Source organism: Semicossyphus pulcher, unplaced genomic scaffold, assembly GCF_022749685.1.
Source record: "Semicossyphus pulcher isolate SPU_LCO1_2020_fin unplaced genomic scaffold, fSemPul1.0.p SCAF_11, whole genome shotgun sequence".
Classification (NCBI taxonomy): domain Eukaryota; kingdom Metazoa; phylum Chordata; class Actinopteri; order Labriformes; family Labridae; genus Semicossyphus; species Semicossyphus pulcher.
The window spans coordinates 19245528-19270053 of record NW_027211615.1 but is presented as its reverse complement, the minus strand read 5'-3'; the positions used below and the strand labels follow the sequence as shown (position 1 = coordinate 19270053).

Sequence of the window (24526 nt, the reverse complement as noted above, 5' to 3'; positions counted from 1 at the left end):
GCTCATTTTCTCTCCAACATTATTCACTTACTGTACAGAGGGATCTCTTTTCCATGACAGCGTGCTGACACCTAAATGTGAAGTGGATTTGTTCTGGACTCCTGTCATAATGGTGCTGAATGCTGGAGCCGGACCATGCGGGCGGCTGTGTCCAATCTGTTAGACTGGAACATAGCAGAGCATCGCACGGGGAAACAAAGAGACGACTGCGCCATTTCTGGCAGCCATCTTAAAGTGGAGTGGAGCTCCAACATGCCGAACAGCGTGGTGCCATAGATGGGGAAGGTGTGTATTCAGTGTGACGGCTGCAGACTAAAGAGACAGGGAGGAATCCAGGTAATATGTCTTTTTAATCCATGAGTCCACTGCACCACGGTTAACAACACCTGCCTCGTTCTTAAAGGAATACAGCTGTTTTAAAACATGTCATATGTGAGTGAACAAAGTGCCAAAGCGGATCCTTCCAGGCACCAACAGTTAACACTGACCCCGGCAGCACGACAGACAGACACAATGAAAACACACAACAGGAGCGCCTGGTGGGTTTATCTGCTATTGATGCACAGCAGAAAAAGCTACAGATACAGACTCTATAATTTCAAGCCCCAGGCCAAACGACTGAAGGGGAACGGACTTCACTTCCACTGAAATTCCAGCTAAGACGCTCCGACAGCTCGGCAGGCTCCTGGCTCGACGCACACACGTTTGAGAAAAGAGAAGCGTGATCGCAGGGGCGAGGCCGACAAGCTTCAGTGGAAATGCAGGGCTGAAACCTGGCCTAATATCCAATGAGTGCTGAGAGGTTGCAGCCTCGACCTCCAAAACCCAACTCAGCTCCTCCTTTTAGTGTTCTTTGCTCTTGATAGAAAGTGTGAGCGGCTGGGTGCTACAGCTCTGTGAACATGTTGTATATGTGGGACTAAGCAGCAGTAGTAAGGCTCCTTAGAGAGGCTGACTAGTACTTGGACATGTGAGCTGTGGAGACTTCTTTACGTCATGGTAACACCTTTCAGAGGAGCGTGTCCGCGGCCTTGTTGCCCTCCATTGGCTCTGGCCGGGACAGTGAGAGACAGAGGTCTCCAGCAGGCCAGGACCCTGCCTGATATGTGGTGAGTGTTTGGGGAACTAAATATCCTCCGCCCGTCACAGCAGCAGCCTCAGAGACACAGAGACGACTGTGTAGTTCTTGTCTGTGGAAAAATGACAAAGTGTGTGTCCCTGTGTGTGTGTGTGTGTGTGTGTGTGTGTGTGTGTGAGTGTGAGCAGCGATAAATGAGCGCTAACTGAGCAAACAGCCATTTAGTGCTAAAGAATAAAGTGAATGTATATTGAGATTACAACATGAATGGAAACTATACCTACTTTGCCAAGAGTGCAGTGTGGGGAATTTTCATTTTACAATGCAGCAACCTGGAGGTCAAATACTGTGATGTTTTGGAAGAGAAAGAACCAGACGACCACATGACAGAGCTGGGAATCATGGGAAATATGCAGTGGATGGAGGAGATGTTGCTCCTGAGTGGTAATTACTCCATATGTACAGAGAGCTCTAATTAAATCTGGTAGCCCAGATGTGCAATAAGAGCAAATAAATGCCAACAGATAATAATAATCTGCTACAACAAAAAAGGGGGGTATTTAACAGCAAGCTGAGCTGGACTCTCGCAGGTCTTTAGCATGTCTCATGAGCTGCAGGTAATCTGACCCTCATTCTGCGATGCATGCACAGATTATAAAACTGACAGAGCAGAAAAGTAAAATGGATGTGACTGTTAAATGGAGCCTTTTATTGACTTTCTCTGGGCACTGAGAGAAATGGCTGACAAAGAAGCAGCCTCTGGTCAGCGGGGACTACAAGTAAGAACAGTCTTAGATCTGGCCAAAAAGCCCTGCTGGTCTGATAAAAGCTTGTACACAGGCTGTAGTATATTTCACACCAAATGGGAATAAAGTTTGCGGGGTTGTTCTTTGTTTAACTTCCTGTCCCCATCCACTCGATTTAATCTGCTCAAACACACTCTGAAACATTTTACAGTTTCATCGCCTCAGCACCGGGAAGGCAACATTTCTAATCAGACTGTCTGAGTGTTGTTAAGTGAGTGATTAAACTGAGAATACAGACAAAGACAATGACCGGTCTTTGCTGAAAATGTGCCTCATTAATGATGCAGAGCTGCAACATTATGAGAGCACAACGAGCAGATTCATCAGCTCCACTCTGATGAACTCTGCACACTGAAATGAAAATGCCATTTGGCTGCAGACAGAGTGCCTATCACCTTTCACTGTAGCTCCTAGAAATAGCATTATTAAGTGAGGAACAGCAGAATCTGCATTACACAGCTGTCAGATAAAAACCCCTCATGACTTCACTGAGGTTTATAATTACCAGTGTGCCCACAGGCCTCTTACTGTCTGTTATTTTTGCAGCCATTATGCTCAGATTTCCAAGTAAAATGTACAAAATTGCACATTAATAGTTGTCATTCAAGCCTCATTTAAAAGCAAAAAAGTGATCATATTCTAAATGCAGGTATACTTTTAGTAAGTGACACTACTGTAGCAGGGATATGGACTCCTGCCTGAGACTTTATCAGTCAGAAAGTCCACATAAAGCCGAGCACAAACAGCCACATGTGTAACCTGTGGCAGAGCTCCAACCTTTGAGGTTTCAGTGTTGGAGCTGCAGCTCTGCTCCCCCAGGGTTTGATAGCAGACTGAAAGACTGGTTTATCCCACAGATGAAGAGGTCAGTGCGGCTCTGTGCTCCTGCAGACACAGTGGGGAGTCTGCACAGCGCTCTGCTTGGGGTAAGATACACACTGGAGAGACATGCTGGGATCATTAGACACCAAAAGAAAGTGAGAAACAGCCATGAACTCCACTGCAGCAGGTGATAAACAGACCTTCACTTGTCTGTTTGGAGCCTTTCGGCTGCCTGTGAATGAGCTCCTCTTGATTTGGTTCACAGTTGCTGCTTTTTTAAATGCTAATGCTTTTCTGTACAGATGGCAAAAGTAATTTCAAGTTCATATCCTGTGTCCAAAGCTACAATTGACAAGAAAATGAGCTTCTTTTTTAAGACTGGTTGATGTCTCTGTGCTTGTTTGTTTCGAAACAGAAAAAAACTGGGTTGAAATAGAAAAACAGTTCAAAACCACTTAATATCATGTTTACGAGATTCAAGTCTGCATAAATATTATTGCAGAAACAACACGTCTTGTCTTTGTTTCAAAATGGTGTTAAAAAAAATTGTAATACTTATGGTTTCTGGATTTGTATCAGTGGTGTAAGAACAGAAGAAATCGATTCATAGCAGCTATAAAACACTAAAGTCTGTTTTCCTTTTCTACACACACTAGAAAATCTTTGTCTAGACTGGAACATTTCAAATGGTAAAATCGATGCCGTCTGCTTGTCAATGTTCACACACATTCTCTATTTTCTGTTTTCTGTATAAAGCGGTCGAGCTCTCTTTTGAAGACACAAACTGAAGTTAGGCTCCAAACTAAAAACAGCTTCATGGAGAATCAAACAAACAGAAAATGTGTCAAGAAGAAATGAATGTGTCCCTGGTTGTCATCAGTTTGTCCTAATTTTACCCTACAATTTGTGAGAATAACAGTTCAGTATCTATTTGATCAGTTAGTGCAGGGAAACGGGCAGATAAGGATTTGCTTTGGATCTCTGCAGCAGGAACATGCAGACACCAACTCTGTGAAAACTATTTCTGAAAAGTATTTTTTAGGCCAATATTTATAAAATGATTGAAATTTGTTATTTGATTTACATTGTTGTGTGAGAAAGTGAGAGATGAAAGTGTTTCTGCTCCATGGACACAGAGAGACATTAATATTCATGAGTTAGATGATTAATCACTTACATGGATGAGTCGTGTTACTAAAAACTCTGCAGCCAAATATAAAACTAGCATACCAACGAGAGGAGTGGGATAATACCTTTTAACTATCTGGCAGGTTGAGCTGTTGAGTCCCTTGTAGGAACGGCATACAGTTATGGTAAAAAGAGGAGGAAGAGGAGGGAGAAGAAGAGGCTGCATCTTCCCTCTGAAGCTTATTGAGCTGTCAGGTTTCAGTCCCAATCAGAGAGCAGTGATTTCCTGTCACATATTCCACTGTTTGTGCTTTACATCCGTCTTTGACAAGAGCCCTCTGCATAATGTGGCTGCTTTGGTGGTTATGACCACATCAGGAAGCCCGTCTGCATATTGATCTGTGTTGACGCAGAGCATGATGTATGTAACAGAATGTTTTCTGTAACTCTTGTAGCGATGTTTTTTTTTAAGTGACCTTTCCAGCACTCAATTCAGCCATTAAAAACTACACAGTTGGGAAAATAATGAACCAAAACTAGTGAAACACCAAGTGATGAAATGGATGCCTTAAACATTTTGCCGAGTACGGCTGCAAGAAAATTATGTACAGTACAAACTAATTACTACTTAATTATTATTACTTGACTAATTACCAGGACTGCTGCATTATATTAATCTCAAACAGAAAGAAGACAGGTTGTGTTTTCCACAGAGACCAGGCCTCACAATGGAGATACACAGTGTGCATGCAGAGGACACTGCTTGTGAGAACAGTCACAATCTCCTGGCCGTGCCCAGACATCAGTGAGAGTCATCAGTCTCATTTCAATGAGGTCATTAAGCCGATGAAATGAGGCCGTGTATCTGAGTGCAGAAACAATAGAAGAGCTCCTGTTCTCATTCGTACGACAGCTCACAACATCCTCTGTCTCTGTCTAATAAACCTCATTACCAGCAATGTCGGTGTTGTAGGCAGCACTTGATAATGCAGCCATTAGGATGATTCAATTAGAGAGTTGTATTTTTCTCCCTAAAGCTGATATTATCAAAGCTGAGGAGAGTCATCAGAGGCAGAGAAGTGTTCTGTCTTACCTACAGCTAGAACCTTTATTGTAACACCTCTCCTGTGAGCCGCCTAAACATGCTGAGAAGTGACAACAAGCACTTGGTTTAGAGACAAATCCTGCTTCAGTGCTGATCTAGGATTATGAATCTGATTAAAGCGCTGTTCCTTTTGTTGCTCCAGTCTGATGAATCAGTCAGCGGTGATACAGGCAGAACATGTGCCCAGGAATTAATCACATCCCACCTCTTTGGTTTTCATCACAGTGGCTCCTCTTTTCCTATGTTGTCTCATTTTCCGTGCCGAGTACTAAGACTGAGGAGGAGCTCACAAAACACTCACAGTGAAGGATCTGGAGATGAGCTGGATTTATTATTAATTACTGCTCTCTTTGTAAACTGCAGAAGAGATCAAATGATCATGTTTGTGGGCTATGCAAGGTTTTAATCTTTCTCTACATGATTTGCCTGTTTGCCACAGCCGGGTGCAGCTCCGTTGAAAATGTGCCCTTAAATGAGGTCCCTGGCCTTCCAGCTTGGTTATCTGATGACTGAACAGTGTGTGCTGCTTGAAAAGACCCATTCTCCCTCTGGCACATCATTTAACACGTCTCATTTAGAGGAAAACCTGCAGGTCACACACTGAGATTTCTGGTCACATCCTCACCTCGCTCGATACTCATTTACAGGATTTAAACTTTTACATTTCTCCTCCTCCTTGTGTTTCCACCTGATAAATATTAAACATGTTTTCTCTTATTTTGTCCACAAAAAAATGAAGCAGTTTGCTTTAGCTAAAGGAGAAGAAAAGCTTTTTACTCGGTCATGATAGCTCAGCCTCAATCTTTGAGAGGCACGTTAATATGAAATGATCTTGGTATCATATTTCCTGTTGGCTTACTATGCTGAAAATGTGTGACAATGACAATGTAATTTTTGCTGTGAATGAGGTTGGCACGATGATTTCTGTTAGCTTCAATGCCATTTACCAGCTCCTGTTAAACTTTATTAAAAACCTGGTATAGTTTGAGACAGCTACTATTCAGCCTGTGGTATTTCTATTTGTGTGTTGTTAATGACAATCATGATTTACTTTGGTACTAAAGTTTGAATCAAATTTGTGCAAGAATTGAGAAAGAAATTCACAAAGTGCTGACAACCTTCCTGATCCTGGATGTTCTGCTTTTCTCTGTGCATCAAACTCACAATGTGCCGGCATGACGATTCAAATCAGCAGCTGTCGCAGACGGTTTAATCATTTGGACTTAATTATTTTTAACCTCGTCAAGGTAATCACTCTGTGCAGGAACACAGACACACCCACACAGTCTGCATGCTGCTTTTATTCTCCTGAGAGAGAAAACACTCACATATACACATTTCTCTGCATAAAATGACTCCTTTACAAGTTGGCGGACAGAATTTGAAGGCCAAGACAATCACTCCCTTTTTCAATAATCCAATTCAGTTTCGCAAAGTTTAAGATAACAACTCAGTTGGTTTTCAGTTTGACTTGTTTGACAGTTTGACTTCCTGTGATTTAATTTGTAGCAGCCTTCACTGGCCTTCAAGAAAGAATTAGGAAATAAGAACATCACGGAATAGTCATACTTTGAGTGTATAGCTCAAAATCAGCACCTTGGTCTGTGGCTCTGAGCTTCATAATATGTCTAAGTACCTCTCTAGTCTCCGTGTTGCACTTACAGAGCTCTGCAGGCAAGGTAGCAACGCTAAAAATAAGTGATGAAGAAGAAGACGAAACATCACTGCACGGTTGGTCGAAGATCTACAACAGCCAACATTTAAAGAGCGCTAAAAACAGAAACAGGTCCACAATAAATCCAGACTATAAAAATATCACAACAACAACACTGTATAATGACCGTGGTTTGCATTTGATAACATTATACTGCCCGGTCAGATGCACGGCACTTCCCATAATGCCTCATGATGAAATGGAACCAATTTTAATCTCACCTTGAGAGTTTTCTTTTTATTCACCGTTTCGACACACAGAGTCATTTTTACTCCACACTTTCTCCAGAAAACATAACTTCATATTAAACTGAGCTTTATTACTTAATTAATATTATTAATTGGGTGTCAGAGATGTAATAAATTAAATGTAGTAATCATAATCTAATTGCTTTCAATCACCTTCAGATTGTTTTGCCTCCAGACTCAGTAAAATATTATGTTGAACAGACAATTTATTCCTTTCCAACTAGCAGACTAATTTGAGCAGGGACATTATCCTCCTCTTCACACATTATCAACGGTGATTTCCCACAAGTATCTCATCTGATTACAGATGAACTTTGCAGTGTTGTTATTAGAGCAGAAACACAGAGGAACACAAACTGTGTGGCCTTTGATGTTGATGTGAATGTATTTGTTTTTTGTGGCTGCAGAGACTTTTAAATTATGTGTCAGAGATTCTGTGGGGTTTTAAGTTGTCGTCAATCTCGGATCCCATCGGCTATAGTCTGAAACGATATGACCGGTGAACGTGCCGGGCAGTAAGTGATAACATTTCCCGTCAAGACTTCCTTTTCTGCGTGCTGCATTGTTACAGAAAGAGAAACCGTTATCTTGTGATTGACTTGTTATTAACAGGTCTGACCGAAATTTCAACATCATGATGCAGATTTGTAAGAAGTACAAATTCAAGCTTTGTCAGGTCTGTCCTCAGGAGGAGAAGAACACTTTTAAAATGCTTGTTTGTTGAACGAAGGTTGGCTAGATCTGATGCATTCAAGGAAGTCAGGAAATCTGAACGCTAAACGGCTGTCGTGACACAGCGTCAAGGGAATTCACCTCAAGTTAAATTTCAGATCTAGATCAGATTGTTCGCTGAACTTACATGCAGATGTCTGTTTATAGAGATTAATAAGAAGCTAAATCGTCGTCAGATCACGCTGATGGGAGCCGGGATGTCTTTACGACGGATTACGTTCCACCTGCCTTTGCTCTCCTCACTGACTGTTTTTCCTGCATACGCCGCAGCCTTTTGATATGTGATTGGTCAATATTACTCGGATTACAAACGTAGTTCAAACAGATTCTATATTTCTATGTAGAATCTGTAGTTCGCTCACTCTAATGGTCAGTCACAGCTATAGTAAAGCTACAATAAACATAAAGACTCAGACATGTACTGGTGACCTGTCCAGGGGGTGCTCCACCTCTCAGAAAGCATGCTGGGATACCCCTCAATGTTCAACAGGATAAGCAGGTACAGAGGAATAACTGGCTGGATGTTATGATACTGGGAAAGTTTTAACTGACCTCAAATCTGTGATATAGCTGATCAAGTTTATTGAGCGGTTTACAAGCTCTGACTTTTTATCTGCAAGCAAAGTAAGAAGCTACTGCAGCAATAAGTTCTCACACCTGACAGCTGATAAAGTGCAGAGATGAAACAGTAACATGGTGTGTACAGAGGTTGTGGTTATGGCAGAGGAGAACTTGGCAGTGTGATGATGTGTGCAGCTCCTAATGAGAAACATCAAGCTCACAGTAATTTGCAGCCTGAGTTAAGGTCAAACCACAAATACTGCATGATTGAGTCGCCCCCAAAGTCCCATTTAAAATATATCTATCATTTATGTGTGTGTTATTAAAGAGGCTGGCTCTGGATCCCCTGAGCACAGTGCACAAGGAAGATCTACAGACACTGGACCACAATACAACAGACCACCAACACAGAGTAAAAAGATACATTTAACTGCAGTTCCACAAACTCTGTACTTCAACTTGTTCTTCAGCCATGTTTTGTTTAGTTTTAATGTCTCCACTAACTAAAGTCCTTCACAGATATCAGCTCAGGGAGGGAGAGGAGCACAGAGTCAATCTGATGATGATTTTGTTTCCAAGTATTTTCATGAAGCGTCTCTTAAGCCTCTTATTGTCTCTTTTGTGCATCCAACTGAAAACATCACCAAGTCGAGCAAAGACATTTCAAAGCAAAGTCTGTCGATGTTTGCAGACACATAAAGTGAGAGCTCTTTTGTCCTTCTTGTTCAAATAAGAATGAAGAGGAAACGTCTCACTTTGACCAGCAGTCAGGATTCAGCCTCAGGCAGCTTCTGAGGGCAATCGTCCACAACTCCTCTTTTTGTAGGCACAATTCATTTGCACAAATATGTCTGAGAGGAGAAGCAGCCAAACAGAAAAACACCTCAGCTTCTTTGGTTGCATGTAACTGATGCTGAGAGCAAACACAGACCTTAATACCAAGTGTGAGACAAAGCTGAGAGAAGTGTCAGACACGCTGCAGAGAGACGGACTGTTAACCTGTGCATCTTAAACGCTCCTCCTCACTCATATCTGATATTCCACATGACATGACTGATGCATTAAAAGCCTGCGTACACCATCACCTTTCATATAGAGTTAACCTGAAGGTGGCAGCTCTCTAAATGTCAACCCCTCCACATGTGGACCTTTTAAATGCCACCGCTCTTTATTCTGCTACTGTAGAACAGGACAGACAAAGAGAGAGAGCGAGAGAGAGAGGAGAGAGGAGAGAATGGAGGAAGAGGAAAGAGGAGGCAGATAAGTTTTTTTTACATCAGAGGAAACCAGATGACACACGATCAGCTGGGCTCAGCAGGGGGCTCATTTAACACTCGAAGGGGAATATGGTTACTAAGTGTGGCTCTTTAAGGACTACAGAGATGATCTGCTCATTTGATGATGTGTTCAATTACATCTATGGATGAATGGCAGCCTTGAACCAAAGAGCAGAGAGTCTTTCTCATGGTTCGCTGAATTCATTTCTACTGCTGTCAAAGTTTGAGGTTAGTTTGTCTTTTTTGGGGAAAGCAATGATTTAAAGCTGAAACAACCAATACACTTTTTCCATCCACCTTTCAGGACAATAGAGTGAGTACTTGATAATCACAATAAACCTGTGTGCAGCATCACTTTCTCTTTGACACAAACCTCTTACCCTGATGAGGAAGTGGAGGTGTGAGCAGATCGCCTCAGGATCAACAATGACCCCTTCACACTTCTAACAACCATCCACGCACTGTGTAGCGAAATGTGCCTGACCACGGACTTGAGTGTTTGTGTTCTTTGCTCTTTGTGTTTTCTTTTGTCATGAGATTTGCTGAGAGCATTTCCAGTCTTGAAGAGATGAAGACAAGGAGTCAAGCGTCATCTGTGATCTGTCTGTGTCCTGTAACAGCTGTCTCTGGAATCACAACATGCAGTCGCCGCTATCCCATATTACATCTCTGTCACTCAGCGCCGACACATCAGCAATTCCATTTCACACAAGCCCGCTCAGAGGGAGGTGACGCTGATGCAGGAACAAGAATCTATGCTTTAACTAAGACAAGAAGGTGACCGAGAAGATGGACTGAAGAATTTATTAAAAACAGTAATAGACATCTGATGGAGGCAGATAAAGGCTTAGAGGTTTCGACTAACGTTAATTTCATCAATGGAGCTGCTACAGAGTGAAGAATGGGCGCCTAAATTTCCATCCCGACAGAGCCCAGGAGACAGACAGACAGAAAGAGAAGAGCGAACCTCACAGGCGAATCTGCACTTTGTAAACACACAGTGTGTTTGTGTAGTTACGTTAAACGTGGCAGTCTGTGCTCAGAGATCTCTTTGAACTGCTGGGAGAGCAGATGTACAGTACTAGACGACAACACACTTTGCGGCACTTTCAATATCACACATAACTGCAGAGTCATTGTGACATAAGACAAGGCTCACATCTCATTTTTCACAGAAGAGAGTTATAAACCTGATATCCAAAGACTGCTTATTAGATCGAGACATCAGGCCGTCAGACTGGAGCCAGACTCAGAAAACAGCCGATGTCTTCGGGAGGCTGCTTTTCATTCCCCCTCGCACGGAAAACCCAGCTGAAAAATGAGGAGAACAGACCCCTTCTGGACCATCTTCTCTTCTCCTGCCAGAAATGTGCATGCAGTCTGTTGTAAGGCCCACTGTATCCAGCAGAACCAGATCCCTGAAAGGTCTCCTATTTTTGGATATCACTGGTTTTCAGGACAATAACCTGTCTATGTGTCGGTTTTATTTTTCAAATCCAGCCCTGATGAAGCAGAGACAGAGAGAATAAAGACTTGGCTAGGTTTGCAGAATTCTGACAGACAGGTGGTGGGATGGGTAAATGCAGCGCTCCATTGTTGATACAAAAGGTCAACCAGGATCCAAACCCCGACAGAGAAGACAGAAAGACAGACGCAGGAGGACCCACAGGAGGATACTGATTGGATGAAACAGGTGGAACATCCTGTTACAGAGAGATTGACAACACAGACAAAGATAACATGTCTAAACTTGTTCTTTGACACTTTCGGCAGATGTTGGAGGATTACAATAACAGGTCAAAGCCGTGTGGATTATTTTTCTTAAAACCAAAAAGACCACTGGCAAGATGACTTGTGACTGTGTGATGAGGGTTTGAGGTTTCTAAAAAAAATCTGTCATCAAGTTAACAACTCCCATTTTCTGTTAATCCGATTTCAAACGCTGATAACAAAAACATGAAGTCTGACAGTTTCCTTTTCACAGTGTCTTCCTCTGACAGTTTGACAGTACAGTCATCATGACTGAGGTGTCTGTCTGTCTGTCTGTCTCTCTGTCTGTCTGTCTCACTCTGTATCTCTGTCTGTGATTAGCAATCACAGACAGAGACACCTCTGGCTCTACGTATTTAAAATTGCATAAGTGTTCAAAAAGTGAAAGTCAGATAAAGAGACTCTTGACTCTCCTACAAAAAGCTTCGGGTTTTACAAGAAGGCGTTTGGACAATAAATGAAGCTACGGTGGGAAATGAAGTATTTCTAATCAATCCGTTTGGTCGACTTCTCAGGGAAAAGTCCTCTGAGGTGGAGTTTAGAGACATTTTCACTGTGAATGTAAATGACACACAGCGAGTGTGTGATAGGACGACAACACATACAGTAGTGGTGATAAATCACATCCAGGCAGCAGAAGATAGTTTACCTCTCTGCTCCTCAGAGGAAGAGAAAAGCCGCTTCTGCTGAGACATTTGAGTGAAGAATTTCAATTTAAGTTAAAATGTCAGGAATAAAAAATAACACAATATCCCTCGACAGTTATACAGAAGCTATGAGATTTCTTGCATATAAACATCTTTTATTGTATAATCAGAGTGGATGAATCATCACTTTCACTCACGCTGTGAGGAAATCATTTTTCTTCCAGCTCTCTTTAGTTTTCTTATTTTCTTCATAATGTAGGAGTTTTCTTTAAGACCTCCTGCTGAGTCCGTCTGCTTTGGAAATTGTCAGCTTTGGTTGATAATAAAGTTTCACTGTTTGATATAACAATTGTAGTTTCCTCCCCGATCTGAAGCTAATTCAAAAGCTCACACCTGCCAACCCGCATCCATGCAGTCATATCATACTGTTGATCCACTGTTACTTCAGTTGCCTTCAAAATGTTGGATGTTTTAATGCCGACAGAATATATCTCATTGCAACTGGTTTGTCTTGTCACTGTCAGAAAAACAACTCAAATGTCGCAGTGTGGGTGCAGCAAAAAGAAAAAGAAAATTGAGAAAAGAAGAAAAATCTCTCACAGGAGTCCTGCTTCTTGTGTGTGTTGTTTCATTTTTTTCGATTGAGTCAGAGTGAGGCCATGACACCTGCTGTGCTCTGATACCATGTTGTGTTGGACATCGGTTCGCTGACCTGCTGAAATCAACGACCAAAAAGTCATAATGACTGATTTTGTTTCAACACGAGCTCTATTGATCGGTGCTCTCACTGCTTGGAAAAGTGTGGTTTCTATTTTTCATGACGCTGACCTGAGCGGACAAATATAAAATCAACTTTCAAAGACATATTTTCAAAACACAAGTAAGTAAGTTAGTAGTAGTAGTAGTAGTAGTAGTAAGTTTAACATGAGTTTGTTGTTCACAATGTTTCGTTCTGTGTGGGAAAGATAATGCTTCCTAATGCTTCCCTTTGCTGTGTGTGCTGCTCTGCTCATCTGTGACTCGCACTCGCACTGGCAGCGATAGGGACATCCTCATTTCCCATCATGCCTGCCGCCTAGTGCTGACTGAGAAGTTTAAGTTTGATATTTTATGTTCCAAAAAATAATTTTTGTTAATGTTTTTAATGTGTCTGTTCAGAACAAATGTTGTGCATATGTTGGTAATTGTCATGTTTGTGCTGGTTTATCGTTGTAACCATGAGTAAGGTGGCTGTTACATTTCTTGAATCCAACTGTATTTTTTGCTTTCATGATGTCAAAAATTATTCTTGCACCCCCAGCTTGTCAGGAGGTGTAATGACTTTCTCTCACAGCTCTGCAAAATTTAAAGCCAATCATATCTGCCTATAGGAGGACATATAAGTCGAAACCGATATATCTGCGAAATGCTAATATCTGCCGAGAAAATCGGCTAACAGTCAAATCGGTTGGGCTCTTGCGGACACACCGGTAAAAAAGGGAAATAACAACAACCGCAGCCGTTGTATTACACCACCAACACTATCGAAACAGATACACATCAAAAAGCGGAAATCAGTGTTTTTGCTGTGAACAGTAATCTACAGAAAATTCTATTTGGCAAAACCACCAGCACTTAGTTTGCAAACAGAGACTGTGGAAACAGCGCCAACTAAGCAGTAACACACTGATGTGGAGAACATTTAGCCGTGAGAGCACAGGCACACAGAACTATCAGGAGAAAGTCAGAAACGGTAACACTGCCAGGGCACTTCACGGAGATATTTTCAGCCACTCCGCCATGAAACAACGCTGAACAGCAGCCGCATTGGGAACAAGCAACACAATGTCACAGCAACCGTAGACCTCTTAGCAATGTGAAACAAATACAGCAGAAATGAAGCTGGGGTAATTACCTGTCGAGCAGAACTGTCTAACTCTGCATCACTTTTTAATCATTTCAGGTCCCGTAGCTCTCTCCACCTCGGAAATGCCGCTCTGATGTTTACTCTGGTTTTGTTTTGTCCTCGATCCAGCTCTTTCTTTTTAGCTTGCCTTTTCCTCATTTGTCGTCTTCGGTTTAATGGTCCTGTAGTGTAAGCCATAGTTGGCAGTGTAGGGATGGGCAGTTTTTTCATTCCTGGTGGCTGATTTTAAGCCTTTTTGGACACAAACCGGCTGACGCTGCTCACAATGAAATAGTTGAGCTTGACCGTGTGAGCATGTGATTGACAGCAGACTGAGAGACTGCTCGGCTCTGATTGGTTGTTGTTGTTCGAGAGCGGTGGATTCTTGCAAAAGCCATTAGGAGCAGGAGGAGAAGCAGGAGGAACATGTTTTTTTCACAGATTATCTGTCTCGTACTACTGCATCTTTAAAGTGACAGTTTGAACAAATATGACAAAAAGTTAGTTATAATAATGTTACCTCCTGAACCTTTAAAGAATCCAGACAGTGATATATGTCACAGGAAAGCACCCTCAAGAGAACAGAACACTGCTTTCACGGTCTGCCAACAGCAGGTTTTGCATTTAATCTTTATCGACAGAAGATCACACAGGAAGCGTTATCGTAGCTGAAGCTGGAGTAACATCTGATGTTTATGATGACTTTGAACAATTTAAACAAAAAGGTAAATATCAAATACATCCATTTTCATTGTTGCATGTGCTACTTTGATTTCCTGTAAGATGAACTTTGGTCACACTGAGCTCTTTGCAAATAAATTGAATTAGATTAACAGCAACTGAACATATTGTAAGTGTAAAACCAAAAAGACAAATGATCATAGGTGCAGTTTGAACTTTATGAGTGGGTGAAATAGAAAGGAGAAAAGCAGCTGCATTTTCATATCCCACCGAAAAAGCTCTAAGACTTCTAAAAATTGTTTGAGTCACCATAAAAATCGGACCAGCACAAAGCACAAAAGCAGACAGTAAACCTGACTGCACATCGTACAAAATCTTAGTGAGCTAGACTGATGTTAAAACATATCAATAAATAAGGTCTTTAATGCATGACTGTTTGTGACAAAATGATTCTGTGTACAGAATGTCACACTGTCACATTTTATTATTCACAAGCACCCTTGAGGCATGTGTAACTATTTAGTTGTTGAGTTCTGTTGTACTTTATCTCCCTGGTGCAACAGCTTTTATTTTGGTGATGCATAATTTACAATTTAGTAATTATTCATAGAACTTGGCCAAGTTTAGACTTACACACAGCTGGTGCAACAGGCTGTAGAGAGTTTCCAAGCTTTTAACATTTCTCCAGAAATGAGCCGTGCAGGCTTGTTATAAGACATTTCCCCTGGAATTGCAGGGAGCACCACTGACAGGGTCGTAGTGGCACTGTGTTTATAAAGAAAGATTCTCTGAACACTGGAGATCAATAAAGACCTGTCAGCTTTTTAGTGCAGACATGGACAGAGCAGAGACTCAGGGAGCACGGAGAGAGAGCTGCATCCGTCCATCAGACTCTTTGTGACCCGACAGCTTTGATGGAAGATCACAGAAAGAGTGAGAGAGCAAGTTAGGACATCAGACAGCTGGGAGGAAGAGAGAAAGACGGGCTCCTGAGTTACTGGCCGGCTCTTAAGGCCTCTGTATCTATCTGTGGATAATAAACCCTGGGTATTTCTCCTTTTTACACGCAGCTCATCCCTATTGCCTAACTTACAAAGACAAATGGAAGAGGGAAGTACCTGATAAAAACTGTCGGAGCGACATTTGGGGAATGATCTGCATTATATCTGCTTTTCACACACACACATCATACACACACATACACTCTCAAATATACTCTCTTTAAACAACTGTGCCCTCACATGCGAGGCGATGCACCTAATTGCTGTGGCAGTCATTGAATGATGACAATGGCCACAGTGGGAGTTGGTCAGACTTTGTTGGTTGCGTGTAATTATTCAGACACACAAAAGGAGGGGCCGACGCGGTGCCAGAGCAGATTTACTGTGTCTGTGGTCAGTGCATTCAGCAGGGTATCTAATGATGTGCACTTACAGGCTGAATTACCAGGAGGAGTTTCCACAGGTTTAAAGTTGAAAAAGGGAGAGACAAAGACGAGAAAGAAAGTAGAGAGAACAGGAGGAAACACTGAGAGGTTTCCAACACGAGTCAGAGAGAAGCAGGTGTCGCTGAATCTGATTGAACGAGGCTCTTACCTTGGTCGAGGACGGAGCCACCGATCCTGCTGTCGTGATGCCCCGCTTGACCGCTATGTCGCCGCTTGATGTTGTCACAGTAACTGTTACCGGAGTGGGGAGGAGGGAGGGGATGACCGGGAGGGGGAGGAGCCCCGGACGGTTGTTGCCATTGACAACAGTGGAGGCACAGTTGTGATTGGCTCCTCCATCGTGGAGGCCAGAAGGACGGATGTCTCCCCGCTCCCAGGGTCCCCAGTAGTCCCTCTCAAAGCGGTGGTGGTGGCGTGACATCACTTCCTCTTCCTCTCAGAGGGAACAACGAAGGCAGGCCTGCAGGAGACAGAAAGGAGGACAGTATAGGTCAGGTTAAAACTTATTGTTATTATAAGAATGCTAATTGTAGTTAAAGCACAAAGGTGGGATTCCAACGAAAAAGAGGCTGCAGGAGAAACGAAGAGAGACACCAGGTGAAATAAGTTGAGAACATGCACCCGACTGACATGAACACACTGCAGCTCATTTGTTGCTTTCATTCCTTTTCTCTCAGTCATTAACGAGAGCTGCGACGAGACGGAGAGAAACGAGCGCTGCTCAGCAGATCTATAAAAACACCATCAGTGTGAGGCCTCTACGCTCAACAACAAGAGGTTAAAACAAAGCAGCAGAGTGAGACACCAACAGGTACATGCTCAGGTAAGTCTTCCTGCGGACAGCACAGCAGTATCATGACCTTGCAGGTCAAAACTCATTCATCCTTTTTCCAGCAGAGGAAGCTGTGATGGAAAGAGGCGACAGTGAGCTGGAGTTACATCAATATGGGGTACAGCTGCTATTGTGTAGCATGAGCAGCGTATCACTCTATATTATATCATAAATCAAAGCGGTGCAGGATCTGAGCAGTGAAATCCATCACTGAGGGGATTGTAGCTTGTTGTACTCCTCCTCACCAAAGGCAAGTTAAGCTTCCTGAGCCCTCGATAACAGAAATAAACAACAACCTCAAACCAGGTTCAGCTCCCATGCATAAATCCCCAGGTCTGTGAGGAGAGAATGACAGCAGATGATAGGTCTTTATTCTGGGTGCTGGGGTCTGTCATGTGCTTCTTGCCTCACAGAGGCAAGAAAAACCAGTGTCTCTGTGTGTAGCTGTGTGTGTGTGTTTAAGTTGTTACAAAAGTAGCATTTACAACAGGTGAATGACTGAGTGCAGGTAATGTTTTAGCAGGATTTAATAAGAACACGTGAGAGTCTTTGAGCTGACTGTGCGAAGTAAAAGGTTCTTTTCAAAAGCTCGATACACGATGCAGCCTGTGGTGTGCGCACTGGCCCTTCTGTTCAACCGATAGAACACACACTCTTTCTTCCTTTTTGTCTTTCTCTGTTTTGCTTTATAATTTTTGTCTTCACGCATTGTATTCCCTCTGAACTTCATTATTTATTTCATACAAGCTCTGCTCTGCCCAAACACAGCAAGCTGATACGCAGCAATAGAGCCAGACGGAGCGACTAAAAGCTGCGGGCCAACCCTCTCACACTCTCTCTGGCTCACTCTGCATTAACCTCTCTCCCTCTCCACAGCAACCCCTTTTATAACCTCACATTAAACAAAAGAATCTACGTTTGAAAATTCTTTGCCATTGTTCCGTTGGACTCGCACCATGCATGCACAGAGTTCGTGCCAGGTAATATTTTCTTATCAGCCGACCTCCACACCTCAGCCGGAAAATTCCTCGACAGAAAAACAGGAGAGAAAAAAACATAAGAAAGGGACATTATCTCCACAAGAGTCAGAATTGGGCACCGAGTGCTATTGCATTGAAATTTCTGTACAATGTATTTTTGTCAGTGTTTTTCAGATGGGGGTACATGCCAGTGCTTCATATCCTTAAGAGTTTTGTGAATTACCGCAAAAGTTTTTTTTTTTGTCTTCCTGTAAACCTGGAAGAACAAGGGCACGCTGGAGAACAAATCCATTACATTATGCAGAAAAGGCATTGAACGAAGATTGTAAGAGCCCACACAAGGGAGAGCTTACCTTCAGTGAAGCTGAAAAAATAGTGCAAAGAAATCTAGTGAAAAGTAAGTAAAGTGCTGTTTTTAAATAAAAGGAGAGGGTTTTGAGGGACTGATGTAAAATATTACAGGAAGAACAAACTGTATGAGCAAAGAGTAATTCTTTTATATTTCATGTTATATTGAGGTGTGTACAGACTGTTGAGTTCGGAAAAGGTAAATCGGCCACAACTTCTACATGCAGATTTTAAATGGATAGCTACCTCAACAAAAGAGTATTCATTGCATTGCAGAACTGGGATCATCTCAGATTACACAAAGATTAAGATTTCATGTTCATCCTACTTCCTCCTGTAACACTGAGTACAAATGTAGGTTGTTTAAAGTAGTTTAAATAAAAACGATCCAGAGAGCCTCTCACATTACCAAGCTTCAAATTCTATCACTCACTTGGCTCTACATTTCACTCTGAACACAATCCTGTAAGTGGGTCCTGTCATCCTTGCACTTTGCACGTCAGTATGCGCTGTGTAATCGGAGGCTTCAACTGATCCCTGCAGAACGAGAGTCACTGAGACAAATCCCACCACATTTATGTTCCTCTACAACATGTTTTTCTACAGGGGCTGCCGGACGGGGAACTGACGCTACATGAACAGCCCACAACGGCTAATGAGCACTTGCTACAGAGGCCAATTATTGAGTTTCCATGTTGTAGAGACGTATTTCCACTTCACTTAGCCTCGCCATCACTGCATCTAAACTACAGTATTAACCTGTACTACTGTCACTACGGGAGGCAGAGGAGAAGCTAAACACCTGAGACACCTAGCAGGAAACAGCAGAGGCTATCGCTAACAGCTGAGCTACATATGGTCACTAGCGGAACTGAAGAGCTTGTAAATGACTGAGCGATGAAGGAGAGAGCCGAGTGCTTGATCAGAACTACTACAAGTTTTATTGTGCAGTGGATTAATGAGCTGCACTAATGAAAGATTATTTTGCTGCAGTGATGAAATAAGTAATCAAGATAGATAGTATAGATAGATACTCATTACAAGCAAAAGCCCTGCAATAAGATAAGATAAAGCTTTATTAATCCCAAAGGAAATTACAGTGCCAGATAGCTCCAAAAAATACAGTAAAATACAAATAATACAAAATCAATAAAAACTTGAAAATGAAAGTTATTGTACTGTAAGAACATTTTGATCCTTAAGGTTGCCTACTCATTGTGCAGGATGGCCTATTTTAGAGTAATATGTTTAATATGAGTGGATTATTATTAAAGCATTACTGTGTAGGCCTACACCACTTTTTATATGTGGAGCTGTTTTTAACTACTTTATAATTTTATTTAAATTCAGTGGAGTAAAAGTATAGATACATTATTAGTTCAGTACTAAAGCAAATGTCTTAGTTTATTTCTACCACTGTTTATTATTGGCATTATATCTAAGAAAGTTTTTATGGCCGGTTAAAAAATATTTTGGCCGGTAAAATTTCTTTGCTTACCCGCCAATGGATGGTAGATCAAAAAGTAAATTTTGGGCCCTGTGTGAGTAGGTCCAATTAATTCCAGTGGTGTCCGGGAAATTAGCACATTGTCATGATTCGTTCACCTCATTAGTGGTCTGAATGGAATCAAAAACATGGTGGGACACAATTCATAGCTTCCAATTATTATTATTATTTGAGGCACATAGGCTGTTTTAATTAAAACAACTTCAGAACAACTGGGAAGCATTTAATATGCAAAGATAACTAAACCACAGGGAAGTCAGCACTCATTCTAACCAGATCTCGCACTAATCTGAATCCACCTCCTTATCTTATCTGCCTATTAGGATGCCCACTGAGGTTTCAGAGGAGATGATCGTGAGAGATGGCACTTTGTACATTAATGTGACACCTTGATTGATGAAACACTGCTGGGTGACATGCACACACTGCCTCAATCTGCCCGAGACAGACACTTCCTGATTGTCTTCTCTTTGATAAAACATCCAGCAAAGATCAAATCATTCAGAGAGGATAAAAAAGGATCAAATGTATTAGGGAGGAAGGAACCATTTCATTTACTACCTACCTGCTGACAGGAATGACCGCGGCAGGATACAATGTTAAAATGACAGAGGGAAGGACACGAGACAAGCCCAAGAATAGTGGTTTAATTACCGAACTGGCTGCTGCAGAGATTAATGAGGGCAGTGAGCATCTATCTATTTGATACCACCACTGGCTTAGAGAGCACGGCCAAAGCTGGAGGAAAGACATAACAGTGACAGAGCAATGTGTAGCAGGGCGACTGGAGAGGACACAGAGACAGTGATTTACAACAGAGAAGTTTGCAGCCAACAGCCCTTTACTATAAAAAGCTGCCATGACATGTGGTTCTCTGACATCGCCATGGAGATGCCCTGCACGACTTTGATTTTGCTCCTCCAGTCATTACCACAGAGATGCTCCGGGGTTGGATTGTATCTTGACCAAACAACAAAGGCTCTAAATTGAGGTCCATCCCTCTGTTACATGAGGGCTTTAACTCTGATCCCCTCGTGTTCACGTAGAGCTCCAACAGCCCTTTAGCAACATATTTAACCCTCACCTGCTCTACAGGCCCCAGTCCTGATGGTTAACCTCACACCCCGAACCACAGGGCAGGAAGAGAATCTCCATCTAGTGTATGAGAATAAAAAGATGTATTCTGTGCGCGCTCATGTGAAGCACCGTCCAACACTATATCACTAAAACAAGATTTAACAAAGAACTAAATCCCTCCACCGTCTAAAACTCCCTGTTCCTGAGCAGAAATTATTCAATGCTTTAATCAAATGTTCTTATTAAATGTACGTTTTAGAGGACATGAGGAGGAAATGACAGCTCACACAGCTCAAACATTTGCATTGTTACAACTTAGCAGCGTAAAAACTAAATCCTCATGTTTTTCCCCTTAGTGACGGCATTTAAAGCAAATGTTCTCATTTCACTAAAAATGTAGGAAAGAAAACTAAATAATGATCATTTGAAAGCATGCAGATGAATAATGTTCATGGACAGTTTTATATTACTGAGTTGTTTTGTGCACTTAGTTTGATAAACAGAGACGTTTATAGATTTGAGTCAAAATGACACAGTACAAGGAAACATCGAATTAATCAAACACTGATGTTTATTTCCAAGAGACTCAATTACATTAAAGCTGAAGCCAAACAGAGTTCAGATGTGCTGCAGCACAAAATCCCAACTCTGTCAGCTCTGATACTTTCCATTATTTTCAGTGACGGAGCCTGGAGTCAGGCGCTGTTTACTGCCAAGTTTGGTGCATCTATTCATTACTTCTTCTCACAGAACACAGACACACAAATATCAGTGCAGACAAATATGCACAGAAACTCCAAGTAGCACAAATTCAATATCCAACTCAGGTACACACCCACAGACGTACACCCAGGACAGCACTCTCTCCCTGATTAAGCCTGGCCATCTGCTTGAGTCCCTGCTGTCGGCTGCTTTGTGTCCAGGCCGCCCCGTCGAGCCAGAAATCCCCCAGTGTCATCCAACAGCACATTAATCTCCTCAAATCTCAACCTTTTTTAAAAGGTCAGACACCACAGTGACCTCAGTGCAGTTGTTCAGGGCAACATCATCTCACTCTCGAAAACACACGATTCTGTCACTCCTGCTTCATAAGACATGAACAGTGAAGGAGGGACGGCTGCATTCTCCTCTCTCCTCGTATCCTTCATTCTCTCGCCACTTATCTCATGTCTCTGGGTGCTTTCTCTAAAAGCCATTCTCTGTCTCTGTCTGTCGTTATATCTGTATGAACACAGCGGCCTTCCAGAGCGCACAGTGAGTGGAGCCACAGCCCAGTCTGGCCCAAAGGAGCGGTTGGAGCAGTATAGACTAATGACCTGAGGCAAGTGGAGAGAACAAATAGAGAGGGCGCTGAAATGAACCAAGAGAGATAAAAAGAGAAAGAAAGGTAATGATGAGGAGAATGAGGTGTACACTAAATTGTAGGAGAGGTAGCGACTGTGTTCTGTCACAGTATAGTTTTATACCCCTGTCACACTGACTGAGGGAATTCAAACTGAATGGGTCGATGTGCGACATCCAACATGGACTGTGACTCTCCTCCCACCTGGGTTGGATGAAGGTTGGACACTGCAAACATTTAGTAAACAGCTGTTTCTAAAAGGAATGGAAACTTCATTTAATGCTACTGTGGTTTAAATGACATTTATTAACATTTGCTTTCTTACCCACCATTTGCATTCCTGTTTCCTCCCAACCACCCCTCGTTACCCATGCCTCAGCTGTACTCTTACAATCAGCCACATAAGTCCAGGGCCAACATGGATATGAGAGGACGAGGAGAGAGAGAGAGAGAGAGAGAGAGAGAGAGAGAAAAAGGGATATCAGAGGCTTCAGAATTGAGGAAAGAAAAAAGGATATTGTCTGTGTGTGTGTGGGAGAGAGAGAGAGAGAGAAGCATAGACACTTTATTCAATCTAATCATGATTCCTGTCTTTTGAGTGCAGACCAACTGTCTCAGCCTTTATTATCACCGCTCCCCCAATATCCTTTTTTATTTCCTCACTTCTGATGCCTCTCTCTCCCTCTCACACACACAGACACACACAAAAGAAAAGCCTGGCTGGTTGGAGAGTGTCTCCTCTCTCTCCCTCGCTCTCTCTCTCCCACAACCTCCTTATCGTGTCCTTTCCCATGAGCTCTCAATGCATCAAAGCTGCCCTCCTCAGAACAAGGATCCACTATAATATGAGAATTTCATTACAGGGGTAAAAACTGTCCCTCCGCTCTTCTGCTCACATAAATTAGGGGATATTGAAGGCCGGACACTTTTCCACCTTGGCCTCACGAATCCGTCTCCGCCTATCAGCGTCTGGATAGCCACCAGATTACATGATGACCTGACAGGTTGACCTTCACTTAACTCTCTGACCGCAGGGTCAAGTCATCCTCTATGTCTTCTGATGACTTGATTCTGTCTCATCTTTTGACCTCAATTTTTGAGTCTGCTTGGCAAATGTTGTTACTGCAAATATGAGCGGGTTCTCGGTTGACTTGGGTCCACTTTAAAGTGCTGCTAAATAAGTAATGGGGCGTCTCATCTGCTTTGGCTGGTCCGTAGCTGAATGGGTTACAGTAAAGGGAGATTAATGGATGGGAAGATGGAGATAAATGTATGAGATAAATGGAAGAGCCCCACTGGCCCACTGACATATAGTATCAATGAACAATTGGAAAGCTGTCAAAGCTTATTCTAGGATGGGTAGGAGATACAGGTAGTCGGGTCATCCTTTTTCGTTTTATAAAAGCTGAAGATAATGGATGTCTCCACGGGCTCATGTTCATAAATAAAAACATGCAGAGCAACATGTTTGCTATTAGCTGCTCTTTTCAAGTAAAACGGGCTAATGGACCACATAAAAAGCAACAGAGACAGTCGTGTGGCCTTTTGACCTCAGGTGGCGACAAACATGGCTGTGCATGCAGAGAGCAGATTCAGAGAGAAACCTGCATCCAGAGAGGAATAAATATGTGGATAATATTCCCCACACTCAGCAGTGTTGGTAAAAAAGCTGTGAAATGTAGAATTTGATATGGTACAAGGATCAGCCCGAGGTTCTGTGTGAGCGGGGGACAGGAAGATGAGCTGGGAATAGTGGGGATGGAGTTTGTTCATGTACAGCAGGAGAAAAAAAAACATGAGGCCCTACTATGAACTCAGGTATAGATGGACTGAGACCGGAGCTATGACTGCAGCATGTATAGACATTATTGAGCAAAAGATACACTGGCTGTTTGCAGAGCTAAATGTTGAGGCTGCTGGAAGACAGATGTGAGATTTGTGGGAGAGGACTGAAGGAAGAATGTTAAAGAAACAAACAAGGATGAGACAGAGGAGGTAAAAAGTGGTGAAGGTGGAGGGGGGCTTCAGAGCAGAACAATAACTTATAGGTATTATAAAAGCAGGGCTTGCAGGGACGTCAGTAAAACAAAAATGCCAAACCGCTCTCTGGAGGAAGAGCAGCTTTGTACGTTTCAACAGACATTTTTCATCAGAGGAGAGAGAAACACTTTCTCAAGTCATCCCTCCAGAACATTCAAATAGAGCAAAGTGTTTTTTTGGAGCCATTTTTAATCGCCCTGTAAAGTTCACATCAGGAGATGCTGATGGAAAACAAACTGAAGCACAGAGCGATGGGTTGGGGGCCTTACGATTTCATACTCTCCCTCAGGCCGCTTCACTTTGATAAAGGTTGCATACCTCCGGGCATTTTTCAAAACATTTCCCGCTCTCTCCTGACACTTCAACCTTGCAGCCCCTTTTCCCCTCTCTCAGCGTGCCTTTTCCCTCCGGCACAGAGCAGTTTACTGAGCGTGACACAGCGAGCCGCCTGGATAATCCCAGCGAGACCGAAGCACCATTAGGAGAAAGAGGCTGCCAA

The 24526-nt window shown here is 42.5% G+C and overlaps 1 protein-coding gene across 1 annotated transcript in view; it reads right to left on the bottom strand.

Annotated features, from left to right (window-relative positions):
• The window catches only part of LOC138613487 (kelch-like protein 29), a 126829-nt gene that overhangs the window by 76188 nt on the left and 26115 nt on the right, over positions 1-24526 (bottom strand). Inside the window, exon 2 of the mRNA XM_069687176.1 lies at positions 16050-16361. Coding sequence (XP_069543277.1) covers positions 16050-16322 — 273 coding nt within the window. The 5' untranslated portion in view covers positions 16323-16361. The remainder of the gene's footprint in view (positions 1-16049; positions 16362-24526) is intronic.